The sequence below is a fragment of the Solea solea genome, chromosome 7 (genome assembly GCF_958295425.1).
Source record: "Solea solea chromosome 7, fSolSol10.1, whole genome shotgun sequence".
Lineage (NCBI taxonomy): Eukaryota > Metazoa > Chordata > Actinopteri > Pleuronectiformes > Soleidae > Solea > Solea solea.
Genome location: NC_081140.1, coordinates 4,367,411 through 4,390,053, shown reverse-complemented (window position 1 = coordinate 4,390,053; position 22,643 = coordinate 4,367,411). Strand labels below are relative to the sequence as shown.

General features: G+C 43.8%; 2 protein-coding genes, 1 long non-coding RNA gene and 3 other non-coding genes across 13 annotated transcripts in view; 2 read left to right on the top strand and 4 right to left on the bottom strand.

The window, feature by feature from the left end:
• Positions 1 to 1,045: 1,045 nt before the first annotated feature.
• On the bottom strand, positions 1,046 to 1,116 carry trnag-gcc (transfer RNA glycine (anticodon GCC)). Its single transcript has one exon. It is a non-coding gene; the product is annotated as a tRNA-Gly (tRNA).
• An 844-nt stretch (positions 1,117 to 1,960) lies between these two features.
• On the bottom strand, positions 1,961 to 2,032 carry trnad-guc (transfer RNA aspartic acid (anticodon GUC)). Its single transcript has one exon. It is a non-coding gene; the product is annotated as a tRNA-Asp (tRNA).
• A 615-nt stretch (positions 2,033 to 2,647) lies between these two features.
• On the bottom strand, positions 2,648 to 6,397 carry LOC131462739 (uncharacterized). The gene is made up of 7 exons (XM_058634231.1): positions 6,168 to 6,397; positions 6,007 to 6,078; positions 5,806 to 5,906; positions 5,221 to 5,287; positions 4,970 to 5,041; positions 3,832 to 4,842; positions 2,648 to 3,704 (listed from the first exon to the last, which is right to left on the bottom strand). The coding sequence occupies exons 3-7, from the start codon at positions 5,860 to 5,862 to the stop codon at positions 2,845 to 2,847; spliced, it is 2,067 nt and encodes a 688-aa protein (XP_058490214.1). The 5' UTR covers positions 5,863 to 5,906; positions 6,007 to 6,078; positions 6,168 to 6,397; the 3' UTR covers positions 2,648 to 2,844.
• On the top strand, positions 6,372 to 11,548 carry LOC131462749 (uncharacterized). 4 transcript variants are annotated; one of them, XR_009240910.1, is made up of 4 exons: positions 6,656 to 8,195; positions 8,336 to 10,044; positions 10,139 to 10,223; positions 11,088 to 11,548. It is a non-coding gene; the product is annotated as an uncharacterized LOC131462749 (long non-coding RNA). The 4 variants fall into 4 exon arrangements; XR_009240909.1 differs by having other exon boundaries at positions 10,139 to 11,548; XR_009240908.1 differs by having other exon boundaries at positions 8,336 to 10,223.
• Positions 11,549 to 11,918: 370 nt separating this feature from the next.
• LOC131462741 (uncharacterized) overlaps positions 11,919 to 22,643 on the bottom strand; it is a 17,032-nt gene continuing 6,307 nt past the window's right edge. The window contains exons 2-13 of one of the 5 annotated variants that reach the window (XM_058634235.1): positions 18,698 to 18,781; positions 17,345 to 18,022; positions 17,134 to 17,196; positions 16,971 to 17,033; positions 16,742 to 16,864; positions 16,350 to 16,418; positions 16,133 to 16,228; positions 15,894 to 15,947; positions 15,683 to 15,751; positions 14,482 to 15,562; positions 13,146 to 14,314; positions 11,919 to 13,041 (exon numbers count right to left, since the gene is read on the bottom strand). In XM_058634235.1, the coding sequence (XP_058490218.1) occupies positions 14,122 to 14,314; positions 14,482 to 15,562; positions 15,683 to 15,751; positions 15,894 to 15,947; positions 16,133 to 16,169 (1,434 nt within the window). In that variant the 5' untranslated portion in view covers positions 16,170 to 16,228; positions 16,350 to 16,418; positions 16,742 to 16,864; ... (2 more) ...; positions 17,345 to 18,022; positions 18,698 to 18,781 and the 3' untranslated portion in view covers positions 11,919 to 13,041; positions 13,146 to 14,121. Of the gene's footprint in view, positions 13,042 to 13,145; positions 14,315 to 14,481; positions 15,563 to 15,682; positions 15,752 to 15,893; positions 15,948 to 16,132; positions 16,229 to 16,349; positions 16,419 to 16,741; positions 16,865 to 16,970; positions 17,034 to 17,133; positions 17,197 to 17,344; positions 18,023 to 18,697; positions 18,881 to 22,643 lie in introns of those variants that run through there. The other 4 variants (XM_058634233.1, XM_058634236.1, XM_058634238.1 and 1 more) reach the window with 4 other exon arrangements.
• On the top strand, positions 18,950 to 19,020 carry trnag-gcc (transfer RNA glycine (anticodon GCC)). The gene has a single exon. It is a non-coding gene; the product is annotated as a tRNA-Gly (tRNA).

Sequence of the window (22,643 nt, the reverse complement as noted above, 5' to 3'; positions counted from 1 at the left end):
TTAGTTGTCGATTAATAATCGATGCATCGTTTCTGACCACCACCTCCTCACAGCAAAGATCCAGCTGAAGCTTCAACACACAGCTTTTTCCGGATATAGGTACATCAGAACTCTGTGTGGCACAACTGGTACCAAGCCCTAGATATAGAAAACCCAGGCACAGTGGAGGGGATATGGACAGGTCTGAAAAACATTTGAAAAGACGAAGAAGTGATCGGGAGAAGGGAGACCAACAACAAGCCCTGGATATCCAAAGACACAGACAGAAAAGTGAGTGAGAGGAGGGCGATAAAAGAGGCAGAAGAAAGTCATCAAGGATTTAGGGATGAAGGACGAAGGGCTGTTGTGGCAACATCTGGAGCAAAGGGCCCAAGACCGGAGAGGAAAGGGCCCAAGACCGGAGAGGATGGAAGAGCTTCGTCGATGGCCTATGTTCCTCTAGGAACTTAAAGGCCTAAGAAGAAGAAGAAGATATATTGAAATCAAAATATCACTGTAAAACCTATTAATAATATTTAAATAATAAATAATCAGAAACGTTCATGTTTCTGGATACTGTCAACAATATCACAGAACAAACCTGGTACCAGTTGATATAAAACAATCTTCATACACGTGAATAAAGAGCATTCATTCACTATTTGAACAAAAAAGCTTCCACTTACTTTGAAAAGTACAAAACGTTCGTAAAACATGTCGAGGAACGAGAAAAAAGACGCTGTCTTCTGTTTCTCTGCTGCGGCTGTGCCACCTCTTCTTTTCTCTCAGAAAGGACCGTCTCCTTACTGTTCAGCCAAGCGGGAAACAGCGCCGCCAAAAACCTACTTGTGGTCAAAAATATATTACATCCGTAGTGGTTTAGCACTACCATAGAGAATGAATAGGAAACGTTTTAGGGCCGTTTAGCTAAATAACTATGGGCCCCATTCCCGGGCCCTGCGTCTGCTCGTCTTCTAGCTCTGACATGTGTGTTATGTAAATGAAAATAAAAAATAACTGCAATGGTGAAAATCAAATGCCAGATACTAAAAAAAATAAAAATTGCTGCATTGGCCGGGAATCGAACCCGGGCCTCCCGCGTGGCAGGCGAGAATTCTACCACTGAACCACCAATGCTTGTTATTCCAGCCACGTGACCAATCAATTTGCCCAATGAGATTCCCCGTTATATTTGAGTTAAATTATAACGAACATAACCTGTCGTAGCATCACCTTCTACGATTAGACGGATCGCCAATTGATAGGAATACCAAGAACTTTACCGAATGTAAAAAAATAAATAAATAAACAAAGGTGTATTAATAAATAAAAGGATAAGAAAACCAGCAGGTGGAGTAGCTGTCTTGAATAAGCTACTGATTGCGGTTAAGCCAGTCACTTGGTTTTCCGTGGTCAAATCAGCCGCTTCTTAATGTGAAGTGAGCCCATATTCTCTCCTTTATATTAATTCTACTTAAACGGCCCAAACCAAGCAGTCCTATTGTGAAATTTACTCAAACTATTCTTAAAAATGTTCTTAGGCCCCAGTGTTATTTGGCTAAACGGCCCTAAAACGTTTCCCATTCATTCTCTATGGTAGTGCTAAACCACTACGGATGTAATATATTTTTGACCACAAGTAGGTTTTTGGGGGCGCTGTTTCCCGCTTGGCTTAACAGTAAACTGAAGTCCGTCATTAAAACGTCTCTTTACTTATTTACTTACTTTTGTTGGATAAAACCAACTATTGTGTGCTACTATTCACAGTATTCGTTTATTTATTTACATATAAGTTAGATTTAATTTCCGTTCAGTCCTCACTTTTATCTTTTACTCTGGCCTTCAAAATAAGAGCCCTGGCTTCGGCTACAACAACGTCCTGTCCAAACCTATTGACAAGAAGAAGGTAGCTTTCAATAATAATACTAATCCAAGTGTAAAGTGACCCTTGTTAGTCCACATGGAAAAATGCTAAATATATCTCCCCGTCGGGGAATTGAACCCCGGTCTCCCGCGTGACAGGCGGGGATACTCACCACTATACTAACGAGGAGGTGCGTGTTATAGCGATGCACTACCCTTTTTGATCACAACACATTTTTGGATGGATAGAGCTGCAAGAGAAATCACCATTTTTCACACGTATTGTTAAGATTCTAGATTTTCTAGTCATTCTTTATGGTAGTTTCTTAACACTGTGGATGGAATATATTGTTAGACACTAACGGGATTGGGGGGGCGCTGTTTCCCCATTTCCATAGTTAAAGTCAGGACGCCTGCATGTTTCAGTGAGTGAGAATCTTTCGTTGTCGAACTTTTTGAACTTATGTTATTTATGGAAGCCAGTTTCCGCATAATATCCCATAATTATCAGATGATACCTCATACTAATCAGATATCGTGCTGATATCTCTGAGATGTCAGCACATATCGCCACATATCGACTCCAACCTCCACTCATGCATCAAATCAATCAAAAAACTATATTTTTGTTACTGTTAAAGTATAGTATGTAATATTAAACAGCAAAAAATCATACTTTTTAAATCAAGACTGATATTCTGCTGCATCCAAAAAAATTATTAATTACCAGTTTGACCTGTTATTCACATTAGAAATAAGCAGAACATTTGGATTAGAATTTCTTTGTGGACAAATAAGACTCAAGTCCAAGTTTAACCTTTTTTTTTATCCTTCAAAAATGAAACATAACATTGTGCACACAACACAAGCACACAACACAATTGAGACACTCCTTCCCCACAACCAATGACAGAGTCCACCTGTACAGAACATGTAAGTCTGTAAATCTGTTCCTTGTGTTTGTGGTTAGGGTTATGGTGAGAGGATTACATCCAACATGTTCTATTTTTTTCTCTCCACTGTCCACCTCTCCTTTTCCATGGCATAAAAGGGTGAGGCCTGGAATTCCCTCCATGTCATTTCTTTCAGCATACCTTGTGGTCTGTAGAGGTTAAGGACTTTCGGAGGGCAGTAAATGTACTTACCCGCCACTCCAGGAAACCCCGTGTGGATATGTTTGCTGTGGGGGCTCTGCTTCAGCGCCGTATGGCAGAAGCGGCACATTCTACCCTGCGTTTGAGGAGCCACAGGTTCCATCAGTTTCCTCCTCTTGGCAGCCTTTTCCTCCACTCTGCCCTTCGTCAGCTGCAGCTCACGCCGAAAGAATGCGGTCTGAGCAAACGCTTCAAAGGGCATCCTGGAGTCTGTCAGGCCCTCTGCAGAGTACCTCTGGAAGACCTTTGTGGAGCAGTAGTGGTAGCGTGTAGGGCCTTGTTGGTAAAAATGATGGATCGATGATCCATCATTTTGGTGGCGTGACATCGGCTGCCCACACGAATGACATGTTTTGGTCTGCCGGGGCTTTTCTTGCTGCTCATGCCGCGGCAGCTGTACCTGTTGTAGCTGTTGCTGAAACTGCTGCTGCTGCTGCAATATGTCCTGTAACATTTTCTGTACTTTGTCCTCTGCCAATGGCTTTTCAGGTGGCACATGGTCCGGATCGACTGGATTGACAGTGGCTGGTGGCAGCACCACAACGGGGACATGGACAGTCTTCTCTGCCAATGGCTTTTCAGGTGGCACATGGTCCGGATCGACTGGATTGACAGTGGCTGGTGGCAGCACCACAACGGGGACATGGACAGTCTCACTTCCCCCAGTTTGCCACGGCTTCTGTGTCTCCAGTGGCAGAGGTGAGGTTTCTGGAACAAAGAAAAGCATTTTAAGAACATTATTATTTTACCCATGTTTATTCAGCTGATGTCGGTAAGTACATAAAGTAATTTACAGTGGCATTTGAAATGTTGCTCGAAATTGGTACTGACTTACCCTTTATAGCTGGATGTCCCGTGCTTCCTTGGGACATCGGCTGTACATTATGGCTCTCAGCAGGTTGAAGCTGGGGGAGCTGGGCCACAGTTGCAGGAGTTGACGGGGTCAGGTTTGCGGATGGTGTCGGGCCAGGGGGGGGAGACACAGGAACCAGTGAGTCATCCTTCCTGGTGTGGTCAGAGCGTAAGACTAGTCCAGAAGTGCGCTGCAGGAGCTTGCACTCATCAGTGAGGCAGTCTGATAAGTAGGAGGCAGAGACAGAGACTCCACACCATCCATCCGCGTCATCATAGGCTCCAAAAGACAGTGACGCGTCTTCCTTCCCACAAACCCCAGCCTCGGCGTCCCAGGTGTTCTGAATGCTGCAGAGGTATGCCAGTCGAGCTCGTTCATACTTGAGATGCAGCAGTTTTTTCACCTGCTTTGCCATGTCAGAAGGCGACCTGCCAGTGCGCCTCAGCTCATGAAGCACAGACTTACAAAAGGCCTTCTTGTAAGTCAGGAATGCTGGCACAATGTTTGTGAAGCGCTTTGGCAGTTTGTCCAGCCACCGAGGACTGTCGGCAAACCACATCCGCTTACAAATCTTGCAGCAAAGTCGCGAAGCAAAGATGTAGTATTGTCTGTTGGTGCCGACAATCACTCGAGGCCTTCCCACACCGGCTGAGACAACGTCTGGCTTTGGACAACCGTGAAGGCAAGGGAGTACATAATTATTCCTCAGCCTCACCATTATGCCACTCTCAGGTTTCCAGATAAAAAACGGATGGAGCTGGAAGAGGTTGCGGGACTGGAGAGTTGACGCCGTGTCCATGAGTTCAGGCTGTGGGGGGAAACGCCATAGTGAAAGCGCGGGCCCTGGCTTGAGCATATGTTGGAACCCAGGCCACAGTCCCAGAGACTGGAGTTCTGTCCTCATCCAAATCTTCTGATGATGCGAGCAGCTCCAACTGTTTATGTCCTCATCTGCTGTCTGTGCCAGTGGGGAAGCCAAGGCAGGGGGCTCGGCTGTGGCAAGGAGAACCAAAGACAAAAAAAAAAGTAGTAAGTGAGATGCAATCATTTTTATTGGACACAATGTGGTGGCAGAGTAACATCTCCAGAGTAGTTAAGAGTAGTACTAGTAACATCTTACTGGGTGGCGGCTCAGGTGTAGTATGAGCGGTTGGTCTGAGTGTCAGTCGGGGCACAACAACAGAAGGACCAGCTGTTAGAACAAGGGTGGAAAATGAAAAAGATTAGTGAGATGTCATAACATTTGTGCTTTTTATTCTTTTTATTTTAGACTGTGTAATAAAAGGACAAATTGTAACATTTAAGTACAACTTGTAATAGATTGACGGATTACAGCATTGAAGATGGAGGCACAAATTCAAGAGCAATTACCATCCACTAGCGTCTTGTCTTCTTTCCCTTTAGTGTCAGCAGGTGGTCTTGACAGTGAAGGACGGCACTTAAGGAGTCATTTAAATGTCAGTTACAAAAGTGACACAATTTGTTTGGCTAAAGGCAGAAATCACGCAAATATCACTCATACGTATACTTGTATATATACTCATTACTTCACCTGCTAAGTCTTACAAATTCAAGGGGTACTGTTGTGACCCTGAGTCATAATTTTCATTTGAGTGTGATGGTGTGCTTTTGTTTTTCTAAAGTCCCTCACTGGTTTGTTTTTAATATTATGGAGTTAGGTTAGTTGTTAATATATAGAGATCGATTCGTTATTGTTGATGATTGATTTGTTGATTTGCTGTTGTTGTTGTTGTTGTTCTTTTGCCCTCATGCTTATACTACCCCTAGTTTGTGTAAGTTATGTTTTAGAGTTTATTCATACACACATAAACACACTTGTGTATGGATTGATACTCAGTTATAACAATATTTAGCCTGTATTAGTCTGAGCAGGGGAAGCAATATGAATTCTGATGTTGTCTAACATGCATGAAGAAGAAAAAAATGGGTACTTACCCTCAACATTGAGGAAATCAATTCACGAACCCTATTGGTTAGTAGGAACACCATCATGCAAACACAATATTATATAACAAGGCCAGAACATGGCCGCAACACTGAAAACACACAAAGAGAATGGTTAAATTCATGGTTCCGTTCGATTTTGGAGAGCAATTCATGGTGGCTCAATCCAACAGGTGTGGACTTTCACGATACCTGTTTTCGTTGCCGTGGCTCGACCCAGTTCAGCTGACAACGACGACGATGATGAGAATGGAGCAGCAGCAGCTGGCAGTACGCACAAAGATTCATTAGTATAGCAGACTCTCATTAAATAACAATCTTGAATGTTGAGTCAAGCAAAAAAAATTACTTACAACACTCTAGTAGCTCCTTAGTGCTGTGACATTTTGATTAAAATGAGCATATGTTTCGTGGCTGAGTTGTAGTTGGATGTAAATGAATGCAGGTGGAATAAAAATTCATTCTATTTTGCTTTATAACTGGTATCAAAGCACTGTTGCCTTTAAAGTGCATTATCAAAGCCCCTTTGTTGTATATTAACATTCGTATGTGCCTTTGTAAATCTACTATCATCAGAACCTGTGCGACTTGTCGGTTTTACTGACTAACTGACTAGTCTAACTGCTGTTTAACTGCTGTCTAGCTTCCGCTAACTGTGTGTGTGTGTGAAATAAACCTTCAGAAAGACAGTCGAGTGTGCATTTGGACTTTCTGGGTATCTCATAGGACTACTGGAATTAAGCTAAGTATCACTTCTGTAGGTCTTTCTTATTTGGTTGCTTTTTCATTAATTGCTATTGTATCTAGCTGGGTTGCTTGACTTTTGACTTGTCTGGGGCGTGGCCAACACAGCTGAGTAAGATTTAAACCAGACCCAAACCAGCATTTCTCATTGTGCATTTGGACGTTCTGGGTATCTCATAGGACTACTGGAATTAAGCTAAGTATTTTTTTTAAAACTTCATTGAATCTTCATTGGCTACAGGGGAGTGGCCAACACAGCTGTAACCAATCAGCCCCTAATCAGGTGTCTTTTAAAAAGCAGCATTCCCTTTGAAGCGGCAGCTTCAGGCAGACTCAGGAAGACAAAGACAAAGGACTCTCAACCGGAGTCTAACAAGGAGGCTAACAAGGAGGCTAATGAGGCTAAGTGCCTGCCTGCAATTGTTTTTCTACCTTTCACATATGTGCACTTTTTCTTCTTTCTTCTCGCAGATATTACAAACCTCACATTCACTCACAGCATCACCGTAATCTGTCCTCACTTATCTATCCCACCCGCTCCACACACATCCACCACCTTGTTGCAGGGGGCCTGTGGAACTGCCAGTCAGAGGCCGAGCTAGAGGGGGGGCCGGGGTAGCACTGGACCCCCCTGAAATCTGATTGGACCCCCCAGGTGCGCCCCCAGATGATTGACATATCACGCTACCGCACGTCTTGTCGCAAGGAGCCAGTTGCATTTTTAAATCAGTGACGCCTATTGACTGCTAAGCCCCTCCTGTACACTAGTTGGCGCAAAGAGTTGTAATCCACATTTATTAGAAGAGAACCGTTTATCGTTGCTGGAGTGCGTTGAGCCAGGAGAACAGGACAGCGGATCAACACATGACACGACGAAAAAGAAGAAGAAGAGAGGTAGGATAAATAGACTTCATGGACAGTGAAATCCTCATTCTAAAGTAAGTTTTACGGGGGTGTCGTAATAAGTCACTGACAGTGACTCATTAGGAGCCACGGGTATAAAGTTAACAATGTTAACATTAAGTTACATCTCATGGCGTCTACAGATGACCAGTGTCATCATTAATTTCGGGTTGCTGCTTAGGATGCATTTACATGTTTATCCGATGATTTTAGAGGACTGAAACTAGCAGACAATCAGCCAGCTAGCTGTTTCATGTTCTGTTTATCCTTCACGTCTTGCCCTGTGTTATGTCTCTATACTGTTGGTATACGTTACTGGTATGTTTGTATACATTACATAAATCTGAAACTAAAATATATTAAAAACGTAACGTGGAGATGGTAGCCAGCCTGTCAACTAGCTGAAAGTCTGAATATTAAACTTACATCTACAGTGGTCTATGTCTCCTGACATTTGTTAGGCTTGAAGTGGGGATTTAATAACATTGTGCAATTATAAGTGATGCTAGGAGTAACAAGACTGGATTATTTTTTCATAGGGTCAGTTGAGAATGAAAAGACAGGGGGACAAGATACATGACTTCTTCTTAAAGAGAAGCAAGTCAGGCAAAGATGAGGGAGGCAGACAGACAGACAGACAGAACTCAGCTCTGAGATCAGTAGTCCTTGCAGCTTCCATCCTGTGACTAGTCAGGAGTGAGAATGTGAGGCACAACACAGCCCATCATCACCAGGTCAGAGCATCTACAGAAGCAGTCGTAGTCACAATCAAATGCTCAGTTCAGTAATTTTAAGTTAAGTTTTAGATATTTGAAATGTTGGTTACTGACAGTAACGGTTGCATTTCTAATATTAATATTTTTATACAATGCAGTTCCATCGAAGGAGGACACAGAAGCCTCTGATTCTGACGAAGATGTTGGTGAGCCAGAAGAGCCAGACCCGGAGCCAGCTGTGTCCAGTGTGTGTGTGTGTGTGTGTGAGTGTGTAACTGTGTGTGAGTGAGTACCAGAGAGAGAGCATTTTCATCATTTTTGTAAAAATGATGTCATTATTGAAAAATTGTTGCCAAGTTGTGTTTTACATTGTGTACAATGTTAATAAAATGCAAATTATACACACAAATCTGATCTCCTGTGTGCTTAGTATGTACATTTTAACATTAAGAAACTCAGATTGCAATTTATTGGTCGAGAAACAAATTCATTGTCATAGTCTGTGGACCCCCTGAAATAGCCTTGACCCGTCTGAAGTAAATAACTACAGACCTGTCTCTCTTCTTCCTTTTCTTTCCAAAACTCTGGAGCGTGCTATCTTTAATCAACTCTCTTCCTACCTTCACTGGAACAACCTTCTCGATCCTCTTCAGTCTGGTTTTAAAGCAGGTCACTCGACCGAAACTGCACTTCTTGCTGTCACTGAGCAACTCCACACTGCCAGGGCTGCCTCTCTCTCGTCCTCTTGGACCTTTCTGCAGCGTTTGACACAGTTAACCACCAGATCCTTACTTCCTCCCTTCAAGAACTAGGTGTCTCAGGCTCTGCACTTACCCTACTCTCATCCTCAACCTTCAAAACCGAACATACAGAGTAACCTGGAGAGGATCTGTGTCGGAACCCTTTCCTCTAGCTACTGGGATCTCCGCTTGTCTGACTGACATCTCTCAGTGGATGTCGGACCATCACCTGAAACTCAATCTCGACAAGACCGAGTTTCTTTTTCTCACAGGAAAGGGTTCTCCCACCACAGATGTGTCCATCATCCTCGACAACGCTGTGGTAGCTCCTTCTCATACTGCAAGGAACCTGGGTGTGACACTTGATGACCATCTCTCCCTCACTGCCAACATTGCTGCAACAGTTCGATCTTGCAGATACATGTTGCACAACATCAGAAGGATACGGACTCTTCTTACCCAGAAGGCGGCACAGGTTCTGGTCCAGGCTCTTGTCATCTCACGCTTGGATTACTGCAACTCCCTCCTGGCTGGTCTCCCTGCGTGTGCCATACGACCTCTGCAACTCATCCAGAATGCAGCAGCTCGACTGGTCTTCAACTTACTTAGACTTAGACTTAGACTTCCTTTTATTGTCATTGCACAGAATACACAGCAGTGAAAACTGGCAACGAAATTTCGTTGCTTGGCAGCAGATAATAAACCAACACATAGCATTGAATTTTTGTCACTTATGAGTTTATGATGGGAAATGTCTTTTATCTTACTGTAAATGTCTATACATGTATCCAACTTTTTTGACTGACTATGATTAATAAAAAAAATAAATAAAGTGTTTTATGTATATAAATATAGGTAAGTAAAAATAGTGCAAAAAGAGAACAGGAATGAAAACTGTAGCAGCAATATGAAAGGAAAAAAAAACAGTTAAATATTGCACAGATAGTGTCGGGAAGGGGGGGGGGGGGACTGCTAAATTGTTATTTGGAATTTAGCAGTCTGATGGCCAGCGGAAAGTAGCTGTTCTTGAGTCGGTTTGTTCTGCAGCGGATGCTGCGGAACCTCCTGCCAGACGCCAGCAGGGAGAACAGTCCATGGTGGGGGTGGGTGTGGTCAGTGAGGATCTGGTGAGCCCTGGTTAGACAGCGCCTGTGTGCAATGTCTTTGATGGGTGGGAGTGGTCCCAATGATCTTCTCCGCTGTTCTCACCACCCTCTGCAGAGACTTCCAGTCGGAGGCCTTGCAGCTCCCAGACCAGACGGAGATGCCACTGGTCAGCAGGCTCTCGATGGTCCCTCTGTAGAAGGTACCAAAATTCTCCCACACTACACCGCTCCTCCGCTCCCTTCACTGGCTTCCTGTAGCTGCTCGCATCCACTTCAAGACTCTAGTGCTTGCATTCCATGCTACAAACGGATCCGGTCCAGCCTACATCCAGGACATGATCTAAACCTACACCCCAGCCCGCCCACTCTGCCCCTCACTGAGAGGATCGCAGAGGCATTCACAGAACTTGAGACTGTTCACTGTCCTAGCTCCCAAATGGTGGAACGAGCTCCCCATTGACATCGGGACATAGATAGATAGCTAGCACTAGCACTTTATAGTTTGGCTTACTTGAAGCTCTTACTTCTAGCTCTTGTTTGTACCCAAATGTTTAAATGCACTTATTGTAGGTGGCTTTGGCTAAAAGCGTCTGCTAAATGACATGTAATGTAATGTAAGGCCCGTCATACTTGTTCTGGTTGCCCCTTCCAGAAGGGATTATTGAGAAGATTATTGAGATTATTGAGAAGGTGATGCTACGACAGGTATTTTAAACACAATTCTCAAATGTTACGACGCATCTCATTGGACAATCGAAAATGATGGGTCACATGTGCAGAACAACAAGCATTGGTGGTTCAGTGGTAGAATTCTCGCCTGCCAGATACAGGCCGGGCGAAGTTAGCTGGAATGCACTGACAGCCAATCAGACGGCAGCATTTTCATGTATGCTGCTGTCCCCTGATCATTGGTGCTGATCTGGTGCATTAGACATCTAAATCTCAGGATAGAGAGTTTAAAATTGTATCATTGTTGCGTGTGGCCATGACATCACTCACTCATTAAGACATTTATTCAATCCCTGTGCTGTGCTTAAACCTGCATGTCTCTCTTTTCTTATCAGGCTGGCTCACTCAGGCTGACACACCTGCAGCAGATCCAGCATCGTTACACCCAATTACCAGCCTGCTATAAAAGCCAGCAGTGCAGTTGCTCAAGAGACTGAGACCCAGCAACACCTTACTCCCACAGTATCATTTGTTAAATACCTTTACCTTTCAGTAATCCTTGATTTAGTTATTTTATTTTGGCCTGGAGATGGCCGGTAGTTCTACTTTTCGCTTAGCTTTAGTTCATTATTTGGTTTTGTCAGGGAGGGAGGGGGAACCAGCTTCGACGTCCCTATAGGGGGTGGCCTGGGCCCCCCTCCATTTTGCTGAGTTTGGCTGGCATCTCCAGGTCCCTTTTGGTTTGCTGATACTTTATTTGGTAAGGTATTTATATTATTTATTTTATCTTTAATTGTGGTTTTCTTTAAGAATATTCATTTCCCTGTGGGAGAATAAAACCGGTTAAAACGTTCAATTTTCTGGTGTCCTTCTTTTATGTTAAGGTCTCCAATTTGAGCCACTAAGTGTTTTATTTAATTGTTTGGAGGCCGTAACAATCATTCACAGAAGAAACAGAAGTACAAGTAAAGTAGGAAATATTAAACTATAGTAAATATTATATTAAATATAATATTAAATAATAGTCCAAATCATATTTTTTAAATCAAGACTGATATTCTGTTGCACCCAAAAAAAATTATTAATTACCAGTTTCACCTGTTAATTACATTGGAATTAAGCAGAACATTTTAATTAGAATGTCTTTGGTTTGTGGACAAATAAGACTCATAGTTCAAGTTCAAGTTTAACTTTTTATATACTTCATATGTGTGCACAACATTGTGCACACAACACAAGCACACAACACAATGGAGCCACTCCTGGATTGTTCATTCAACATGTTCTATTTTTTTCTCTCCGCTGCCCACTTCTTCTTTTCCATGGCATAAAAGGGTGATGCTTGGAATTCCTTCCATGTCATTTCTGTAAGCATACCCTCTGATTTATACATGTTAAAGACCTTTGAAGGGCAGTAAATGTATTTGCCTGCCACTCCAGGAAACCCTGTGTGAATGTGTTTGCCGTGGGGGCTCTGCTTCAGCGTCGTATGGCAGAAGCGGCACATTCGCCCCTACGTTTGAGGAGCCACAGGTTCCATGAGTTTTCTCCTCTTGGCAGCCTTTTCCTCCACTCTGTCCCTCGTTAGCTGCAGCTCACGCTGAAAGAATGCAGTCTGAGCAAATGCTTCAAAGGTCATCTTGGGGTCTGTCAGGCCCTCTGCAGAGTATGTCTGGAAGACCTTTGTGGAACAGTAGTGGTAGCGTGTAGGGCCTTGTTGGTAAAAATGATGGACCGATGATCCATCATTTTGGTAGCGTGACACTGGCTGCCCACACGCATGGCACGTTTTGGTCTGCCGTGGCTTTTGTTGCTGCTCCTGCTGCTGTAGCTGTTGCTGCTCCTGCCGCTGTAGCTGTTGCTGAATGTCCTGTAGCATTTGCTGTATTTTGTCCTCTGCCAATGGCTTTTCAGGTGGCACACATTTGACATCGACCGGATTGACAGTGGCTGGTGGCAGCACAACAACTGGGACATGGACAGTCTCACTTCCCTCCGTTAAGTCTTGCCACAGCTTCTGTGTCTCCATTAGTTTTTCTGGACTGGTGTTCAGAGAAGAGCTGGTGTTCAGTTGTTTTGCCAGGTGTTTTGTGTACAGTGTAATGTGATGTTTGGTGGTGGGGTGAAGGAGACTATTTGGGTCAGAGGCAGATTGATGGACCATGGCAGCATGGTCCACAAGTTTTACCATCTCTTTCTGCCCATGGTAGGTGTTTAGGAGGCTGTCTATAGCTGCCTTCATTGGTGACGGCCAGCGCTTGTGGTCCAAGACAAAGACTCTTCCACCTGTCTTAATCGGTCCGGTGCGGGCACTCTGTGGGGAGGACCTCAGTGGCAGAGGTGAAGTTTCTGGAACAAAGAAAAGCATTTTAAGAAAAAGATTGTTTTACCCATATATATTGAGGTGATGTCCATGGCATTTAAAATGTTGGCAGAAACTGGTATTGACTTACCCATTATAGCTGGATGTTCCATGCTTCCTTGGGACATCAGCTGTACATTACGGCTCCCAGCAGGGTGAAGCTGGGGTGGCTGGGCCACAGGTGCAGGAGTGGATGGGGCCAGGTTTACAGATGGTGTCGGGCCAGGGGGTGGAGGCACTGGAAACCGGTACATCATCCTTCCCTTTTGACCTGTGTTTGTTCCAGTCTAGGGGAACTGGGCGGCACTCTGGCTCAATGTACTCGAGTCCAAATCTCTCTCCTGTGTCCCTATCAGAGAGGCAAAGTAGAGGGTACTTCTCCTTTCCTGTCACTCTCTTTGAAGCAGAGTTCAGCTCCATTATGAGCAACGGATCAAAAACAGGCGGGAGGGTCACATCTGGCTGCTTCAGGTCCAGAAGCCGCTTGTAGTTCCATCTTGCCACCCCTGTCATGCCCTGAGCCTGGAACAGTTCACAGGACACATGAGTCCCAGTAATCCACTGGGACTGATGGAAATGGTAACCCTCCTGCTGTGAGGTCCCCCTGACAGGAATCCAGATGGGGACTTTCGCACCGTCACCAGGGACGTGGTTCAGCTGCAGAGTCCCCCCATACCTGTACAGGGTTCCCCCAGGGAGCTGGGGGTCACTCAGGCACCCACGCAGAATGTGCACCCTCTGGATACGCCAAGTCTTCAGCATGGTATGTTTGAAGAGAGGTACATTGTTTGGGTCTGTGGTCAGGTGGAAATGTCGAAGAACTTTCTCCACTCTGTTGACTAGTTCTGCTGGTGCTGGGATCAGGGTTCTACAGTGTTCTCTGATATGCTGTTTTGTGGGATTTGGCGGTTGAATTCCACAGAACTGGTAAGCACCTGTCAGTTTCTGTAGGTCCTCCTGATCCACGACAGAGAAGGCAGAGGAGAGGAGTTGGCAGAAGGTGCTGTAGAGGGAATGATGCTCTGAAGTGCACTCACTGTATGAGGCGCTTTACTCGGGAGTGCACTTCAGAGCATCATACAGTGGAACAGGTCCAACTTGACCACAATGTTGCGGTTGTAGTCTGTACGAGACGCACAAGTGTTCTCCAGAGCACCAACTGTGGCCTCGGCAACGATGGACTCTGTCGTCTTCCAGGCATCCCAGTTAAGGCACTCTCCGTGTTGAAGGTCAGGGATTCTGAATGGCGCACAGCAGTCCCTGAACAGGAGGAGGGGATTAGAATAAAAAAAATGTCAAGAAGACGATTTCAATACTGTATTATAGTAGTGTGTATTGTACATGTGTTGTATTGTAAAAGCTGTAACATAAATGTTATGACCGTGAAAGTGATTTGAACCAGTTTATTAGCTGCAGATATTTCTCACCTGTCTACCCAGTGGTACTTGGCCTTTTCCACCCCAGCATCATCGTACCTCTTCGCTAACCCCTGGTACATAGGCGTAAGCGATTTCTCTGTTTCTGATTGCACCATGACCCAGGAGGCGATCATCCAGTTCTCGTTCATGATGGCATAACTGGACATGGTGCCTGATGACAGGGTCACTTTTCGTGCCACTTTCCTGGTGTGGTCAGAGCGCACGACCTGTCCGAAAGTGCCCTGCAGGAGCTTTGTGATTGCTGGCTGTTGGCGCCGATACTCATCAATGAGGCAGTCAGCTAAGTAGTAGGCAGAGACAGAGACTCCACTCCATCCCCCTGCGTCCTCATAGGTTCCAAAGTCTAGTGGTGGGTCTTCCTTCCTCACCAGGTGACCGAGTGTTCTCTGCCCATAAACCCCAGCCTCAGCGTCCCAGATGTTCACAATGCTGCCGAGATATGCAAGGTGAGCTTGTTCATACTTAAGATGCAGCAGTTCGTTCACCTGGTTAGCCACGTCAGAGGGCGACTTGCCAGTGCGCCTCAGCTCATGAAGCACAGACTTACAAATGGCCTTCTTGTAAGTCAGGAATGCTGGCACAATGTTTGTGAAGCGCTTTGGCAGTTTCTCCAGCCACCGAGGACTGTCGGCAAACCACATCCGCTTACACATCTTGCAGCGGAGGCACGAGGCAAGGATGTAGTACTGTCCTTGGTTGCCGACAATCACTCGAGGCCTTCCCACACCGGCTGAGACGACGTCTGGCTTCGGACAACCATGAAGGCAAGGGAGTACATAATTATTCCTCAGTCTCACCATTATGCTACTCTCAGGTTTCCAGATGAAAAATGGATGGAGCTGGAAGAAGTTGCGGGATGGGAGAGTTGACACCGAGTCAATGAGTTCAGGCTGTGGGGGGAGACGCCATAGCGAAAGCGCATGCCCTGGCCCTAGCATATGCTGAAACCCAGGCCACAGTCCCAGAGACTGGAGTTCTGTCCTCATCCAAATCTTCTGGTGATGGGAGCAGCTCCAACTGTTTATGTCCTGATCTGCTGCCAGTGGGGGAGCAAAGGCAGGGGGCTCGGCTGTGGCAAGGAGAACCAAAGACAAAGAATGTACTTAGTGAGATGCAATAATTTATATTGAAAACAATGTGGTGGCAGCGTAACATCAGTAATTAAGAGTAGTTAGGAGTAACATCTTACTGTGTGGTTGCTCAGGTGTAGTATGGGGGGTTGGTCTGAGTGTCGGTCGGGGCACAACAGAAGGACCAGCTGTTAGAACAAGGGTGGAAAAAGACAAAGATAAGTGAGCTGTCATAACATTTGTGCTTTTTGTTCTTTTTATTTTAGACTATAATAAGAGGACACATTTAGGGCACAGTAATGGTTGGGAAGAGTTATGAGAATATCTTACTGGGCAGTGGCTCAGGTGTGTGAGGAGCAGAGGAGGTCTCAGAGGATGGGAGGGCTCCGGAAAAGACAAATGTATGGTTCCATTAAGGCCAATAAACTCTTTACTTTATCATCACATACTTACATAATTACCATATTTGTTACCACCGCTGCACAGCCTTGAAGGAACTCATATGGGCAACAGTATAGACATTGTTCATTAAATGAAACTGCATATGTCAGTCAGCCTGTGATACACACCTGGTGCAGAGACAGTCCTCTCTAGCTCTTTGACCATAAACTGCAGCTCAGCAGGAAGGGGCACAGGTGTCTTCACTGTCGGCAAGGCAGCGGGGGCTAGATAGAAAGACAACCAGGTAAGAAAAAGCATTCCACATTAAAATCATTTAAGTACAACTTGTAATGGATTGACTGATTTAGGCATTTAAGATAGAGGCACAAATTCAAGTGCAATTACCATCCACTAGCAGCGTCGGTTGTTTTTCTTTAGTGTCAGCGGGTGGTCTTGACACTGAAGCAGATGTCACTAAAGGAGACATTTAAATGTCAGTTAAAATTGTGTAACAACTTGTCTTGCTAGAGACAGAAATCACTCAAATATCACTTATACATATACTTATTACTTCACCTGCTAAGTCTTACAACAATCAAGGTTTTTTTACCTTGAGTCATTATTTTCACGTGTGATTGTGAGTGTGATTGTGTGCTTTTGTTGTACTGTACACACTTGTGTATGGATTGATATTCAGTTATAACAACATTTAGCCTTTACTAGTTTGAGCAGAGGAAGCAATATGAATTCTTGTTTTACATAACATGCATGAAGAAAAAAAAAAAAGGGGTACTTACCCTCTACGTTGAGGAAATCAATTCATGAACCCTATTTGTTAGTAGGAACACCAGCATGCAGACACAGTATTAGTTGGACATGGCCTGAACATGGCCGGAACACAGAACAAGGCCAGAAGATGGCTGGGACAATAAAAACACACAGAGAACGGTTAAATTCATGGTTCCGTTCAATTTTGGAGAGCAATTCATGGTGGCTCAATCCAACAGGCGTAGACTTTCACTGAACCTGTTTGTGTGGCAGGGGATGGTCGCACTTCAGCTGACAATGACGATGATGATGGAGCAGCAGCTGGCAGTGCACACAAAGGTTCATTAGTTTAGCAGACTCTCATTAAATAACAACCTTGAATGTTGAGTAAATGGAAAAATCAAGCACAAAAATGACATACTACACTCTACTAGTTCCTCAGTGCTCAGCATTGCTCTCTCCAGCTCTTCATCGTCATCCATCACTGTGGAACAGACAGAATTAAGAGTGCTGTAAAGACGACATTTTGGTTTACATAAGCATATGTTTTGTGGAGTTGTACTTGGATATAAATGAATGCAGGTAGAACATGTAAAAAAAAAAAACATGTAGTGCATACTGAAAAGACCTACTCGTGGCTTGTTCTGGTGCCTTCTGAACTAGTGGAGGGACGGAGGTTGAGTGCTTCATGAGGTACTGCTGCAGCCTGTGCATCTGCGACCCCGGAAAGCACTTGCTCTTCAGGATGAAGGCTGCATAGCCGTCAGCCCTGCTGTCCCACACCTCCCGCCAGGTGCTCTTCGAACGAGCGCCAAAGCCCACCAGCTGCTCATCCTCTGAGGCTGCTTTAGGGGGGGGGGGGGCTGGTAGCTCACAAGGGATGTGAGGTCGCGAAAGCTGCAGGCATATCTGACAAAGGACAATATGCTGTCCTTGTTGTGTCCCTGGGTCATTGACACTCCTGCAGCCTCTTCTTTTTCCACATGTTGGATGAGGTAGATGGTGTACCCTACATCATACTCCAAAAGCCACCGGAAGGATTTCCCCTTATACTTCCCAAACTGCAGGATGTACTCTCCCAGTACCTCCGTCTTGTCTGAGGTATCCCCTCCCCTCACACGGACAACAGTCAGGGCATTCTCCCTCACAGCGTCCTCCCTCAGAGGTGCAGATTTGTCCTGCAGCGAAGGGTTGTCCTTAAGGAGCTTTGCTGCATCACTTGGTTGCTGAAGGAGGTACCCCCGAGGACCCCTACGGAAGGTCACTGTTTTCCTGCCAGGAAAAATGTTGTCTCTCTGCTGCATGATAGCCTGAGAGAAATCAAACAAATATTAGAGGTATAAAACATGTATATCTTTTCAAGTTGTAAAAGGTTGAAAGCACTTGATTAGCCTTTAGGTTGAACACCATCATTTGAAGGTGAGGTGTTTACTCTCATTCATTGATCTGGTGAGGTGTGAAACAACTAGGACTTGAACTCGGGGTGTGAAGTCAGCAGTACAGGATGAAAGGAAAAACAACAAAGAGGAAAGAGGGGTTGGGGGGACAGCACTTATCATACTGTAGCATGCAGTTTTGTCATGACTTCACCACTTACATTTAGTATTTTCTTGACAGTGGTGAATCATTATCATTCAAAAAAAGACAATTTTCACATTATAAACGATATATGTGCCATGTAAGCATTAATGATAAGTTTGACCGTACAAGTTACGTCTCGCGGACACACACACAGAAACACACACAGAAACACACACACAGACTTAAACGAAAATATTAAAAACATATAGAGTATTTACGCGTGATATCGACACAAAAAACTAAGGTTTCTTACATACATTTAACCGACATAAAAAACGAAGGTTTATCACATACATTTCTGAAAATTTGTGCGTCTCGTACGAGATTCAAGCTGTAAATACGTAAATATCTGCACATTATTGATATAGTCCGTCATCAAAACATCTCTTTACATATTTACTTACGTTTGTTTGTTGGATAAAACCAAGTATTCTGCGATAAATGTCGTGCGCTTCGGATCTCCAGCCGTCTTTCTCCAGCCTGTCACACTGAATGAAGAAGTGTTTTGCGTGAGGAAGGCGTGTTTACAGTAAGCGGGCGGGCACAACAGCGCCAAAGGTGCGAGTGGCCGGGAGGAACATTACACCCGTAGTGGTTTAGCACTACCATAGAGAATGAATGGGAAATGTTTTAGGGCCGTTTAGCTGAAATAACAAGCATTGGTGGTTCAGTGGTAGAATTCTCGCCTGCCACGCGGGAGGCCCGGGTTCGATTCCCGGCCAATGCAACAATCCTTTTTTTTTTTTAGTATCTGGCATTTGATTTTCACCATTGCAGTTATTTTTTATTTTCATTTACATAACACACAACTTTTATTTGATAACATAGTTTGTATGTAAGGCTTGTAGAAAGAGCTGCACAGCAGACATATAGATTTATAGGTTTAAACTATAGGTTGAGTTCAAGTTTAAAGCCAGCTGGGAGACGTTCGACTCTCTAAACAGATTCCAGGTGGTCTATCGCTTTAAGAATTGGAAAAAGTGTGTCAGTATTTCTTCAGTTTCATTAATGTCGGTCTTAAATGTCATGATGAGGAGGTATGGGATCTCGCTCCTTCGTCTAGGAGAAACCAGGTGGCTTCAGTCAGGGCAGGCCAGGCTGGCGAGTGGAGAGACCATACTCTACTCAGGACATCCAGATGACTCTGCTCCACACACAGAGGGTGTAGCGTTCATGCTTCAACTCTCGGATCATCACAGCCAAATTCCAAACCACGCATAAGAAAACAAACATCCAAGTGGTACAAACGACACTGATGATGAAGCCAAGGACCAATTCTACGACCAACTACCAACCATAATCCAGGCCAGGAAAGGAAAGGACATCATGATCTTGATGGGAGACATGAACGCCAAGATAGGGGCAAACAACAACGGCTTTGGGTCAGTCATTGGAAAAGAAGGAGTAGGGACCATGAACGACAATGGTGAGCGGTACACAGCAGCGTGTGCAGACAACAACCTGGTCATAGGTGGGTCAGTATTCCAACACAAGAACATCCATAAAGCCACCTGGGTGTCTCCTGACCACACCACGGAAAACAAGACAGACCACATCTGCATTAGCCAGAAGTTTAGGCACACGTTGCTGGATGTCAGAGCTAGAAAACGAGCAGACGCAGGCTCTGACTAGAGCTGCAACTAACGATTATTTTTATCATCGATTAATTGTTTGATTAAAAAATGTTGATTGGTGTTCGTCAAACCTGGAAACGATGATGTTCTCAAATGTCTTGTTTTGTCCACAAACCAAAATGATTGACTTTTAATAATTTCTTTGTTATCCAGAGCAAAGAGACGGAGAAAATATTCACATTTAAGAAGCTTAAACAATCAGAAATCTAGTTTTAACCATGAAAAAAGCTTCAAACCGATTAATCAATTATCAAAATAGTTGTCGATTAATTTAGTAATCGATTAATAATCGATTCATGGTTTCTGACCACCACCTCCTCACAGCAAAGATCCAGATGAAGCTTCAACACACAGCTTTTTACGGATATAGGTACATCAGAACTCTGTGTGGCACAACTGGTACCAAGCCCTAGATATAGAAAACCCAGGCACAGTGGAGGGGATATGGACAGGTCTAAAAACCTTTGAAAAGACGAAGAAGTGATCGGGAGAAGGGAGACCAACAACACGCCCTGGATATCCAAAGACACAGACAGAAAAGTGAGTGAGAGGAGGGCGATAAAAGAGGCAGAAGAAATTCATCAAGGATTTAGGGATGAAGGACGAAGGGCTGTTGTGGCAACATCTGGAGCAAAGGGCCCAAGACCGGAGAGGATGGAAGAGCTTCGTCAATGGCCTATGTTCCTCTAGGAACTTAAAGGCCTAAGAAGAAGAAGAAGATATATTGAAATCAAAATATCACTGTAAAACCTATTAATAATATTTAAATAATAAATAATCAGAAACGTTCATGTTTCTGGATACTGTCAGCAATATCACAGAACAAACCTGGTACCAGTTGATATAAAACAATCTTCATACACGTGAATAAAGAGCATTCATTCACTATTTGAACAAAAAAGCTTCCACTTATTGAAAAGTACAAAACGTTTGTAAAACATGTCGAGGAACGAGAAAAAAGACGCTGTCTTCTGTTTCTCTGCTGCGGCTGTGCCACCTCTTCTTTTCTCTCAGAAAGGACCGTCTCCTTACTGTTCAGCCAAGCGGGAAACAGCGCCGCCAAAAACCTACTTGTGGTCAGAAATATATTACATCCGTAGTGGTTTAGCACTACCATAGAGAATGAATGGGAAACGTTTTATGGCCGTTTAGCTCAATAACTATGGGCCCCATTCCCGGCCAATGTGCTTTGCAACGGCCCTGAAACGTTTGCCATTCATGTTTTTAACTTTAAGTGGAAGCTTTTTTGTTCAAATAGGGAATGAATGCTATTTATTCGCGTGGATGAAGACTGTTTTATATCAACTGGTACCAGGTTTGTTCGGTGATATTGTTGTCAGTGTCCAGAAACATGAACGTTTCTGATTATTTATTATTTAAATATTATTAATAGGTTTTACAATGGTATTTTGATTTCAATATATCTAGTATATGAATATTATTAGTAATAGGTATTGCAGTGGTAGCGATCTATCTATTATCTTTTATTCTACATGTATATATTACAATATCAAATGCCAGAATACGTAAGGAAAAATAAAGATTGTCGCATAGGCCGGGAATCGAACCCGGGCCAGTGCATTGCAGCCACAGTTATTTGGCTAAACGGCCGTAAAACGTTTCCCATTCATTCTCTATGGTAGTGCTAAACCACTACGGATGTAATGTATTTTTTGACCACAAGTAGGTTTTTGGCGGCGCTGTTTCCCGCTTGGCTGAACAGTAAGGAGACAGTCTTTTCTGAGTGGAAAGAGGTGGCACAGCATGAACGTTTCTGATTATCATTTAAATATGAATAAATGTTGCAAATAAATGTTGCATTGCCCGGGAATGGGGCCCATAGTTATTTAGCTAAACGGCCCTAAAACGTTTCCTATTCATTCTCTATGGTAGTGCTAAACCACTACGGATGTAATATATTTTTGACCACAAGTAGGTTTTTTCTGATTCATCATTTAAATATAATGAATGTTGCAAATGTTGCATTACCCGGGAATGGGGCCCATAGTTATTTAGCTAAACGGCCCTAAAGCGTTTCCTATTCATTCTCTATGGTAGTGCTAAACCACTACGGATGTAATATATTTTTGACCACAAGTAGGTTTTTTCTGATTATTTATCATTTAAATATTAATAAATGTTGCAAATGTTGCATTGCCCGGGAATGGGGCCCATAGTTATTTAGCTAAACGGTCCTAAAACTTTTCCTATTCATTCTCTATGGTAGTGCTAAACCACTACGGATGTAATATATTTTTTGACCACAAGTAGGTTTTTGGCGGCACTGTTTCTCGCTTGGCTGAACAGTAAGGAGACGGTCTTTTCTGAGTGGAAAGAAGAGGTGGCACAGCATGAACGTTTCTGATTATTTATCATTTAAATATAAATAAATGTTGCAAATAAATGTTGCATTGCCGAGGAATGGGGCCCATAGTTATTTAGCTAAACGGCCCTAAAACGTTTCCTATTCATTCTCTATGGTAGTGCTAAACCACTACGGATGTAATATATTTTTGACCACAAGTAGGTTTTTTCTGATTATTTATCATTTAAATATTAATAAATGTTGCAAATGTTGCATTGCCCGGGAATGGGGCCCATAGTTATTTAGCTAAACAGCCCTAAAACTTCCTATTCATTCTCTATGGTAGTGCTAAACCACTACGGATGTAATATATTTTTGACCACAAGTAGGTTTTTTCTGATTATTTATCAT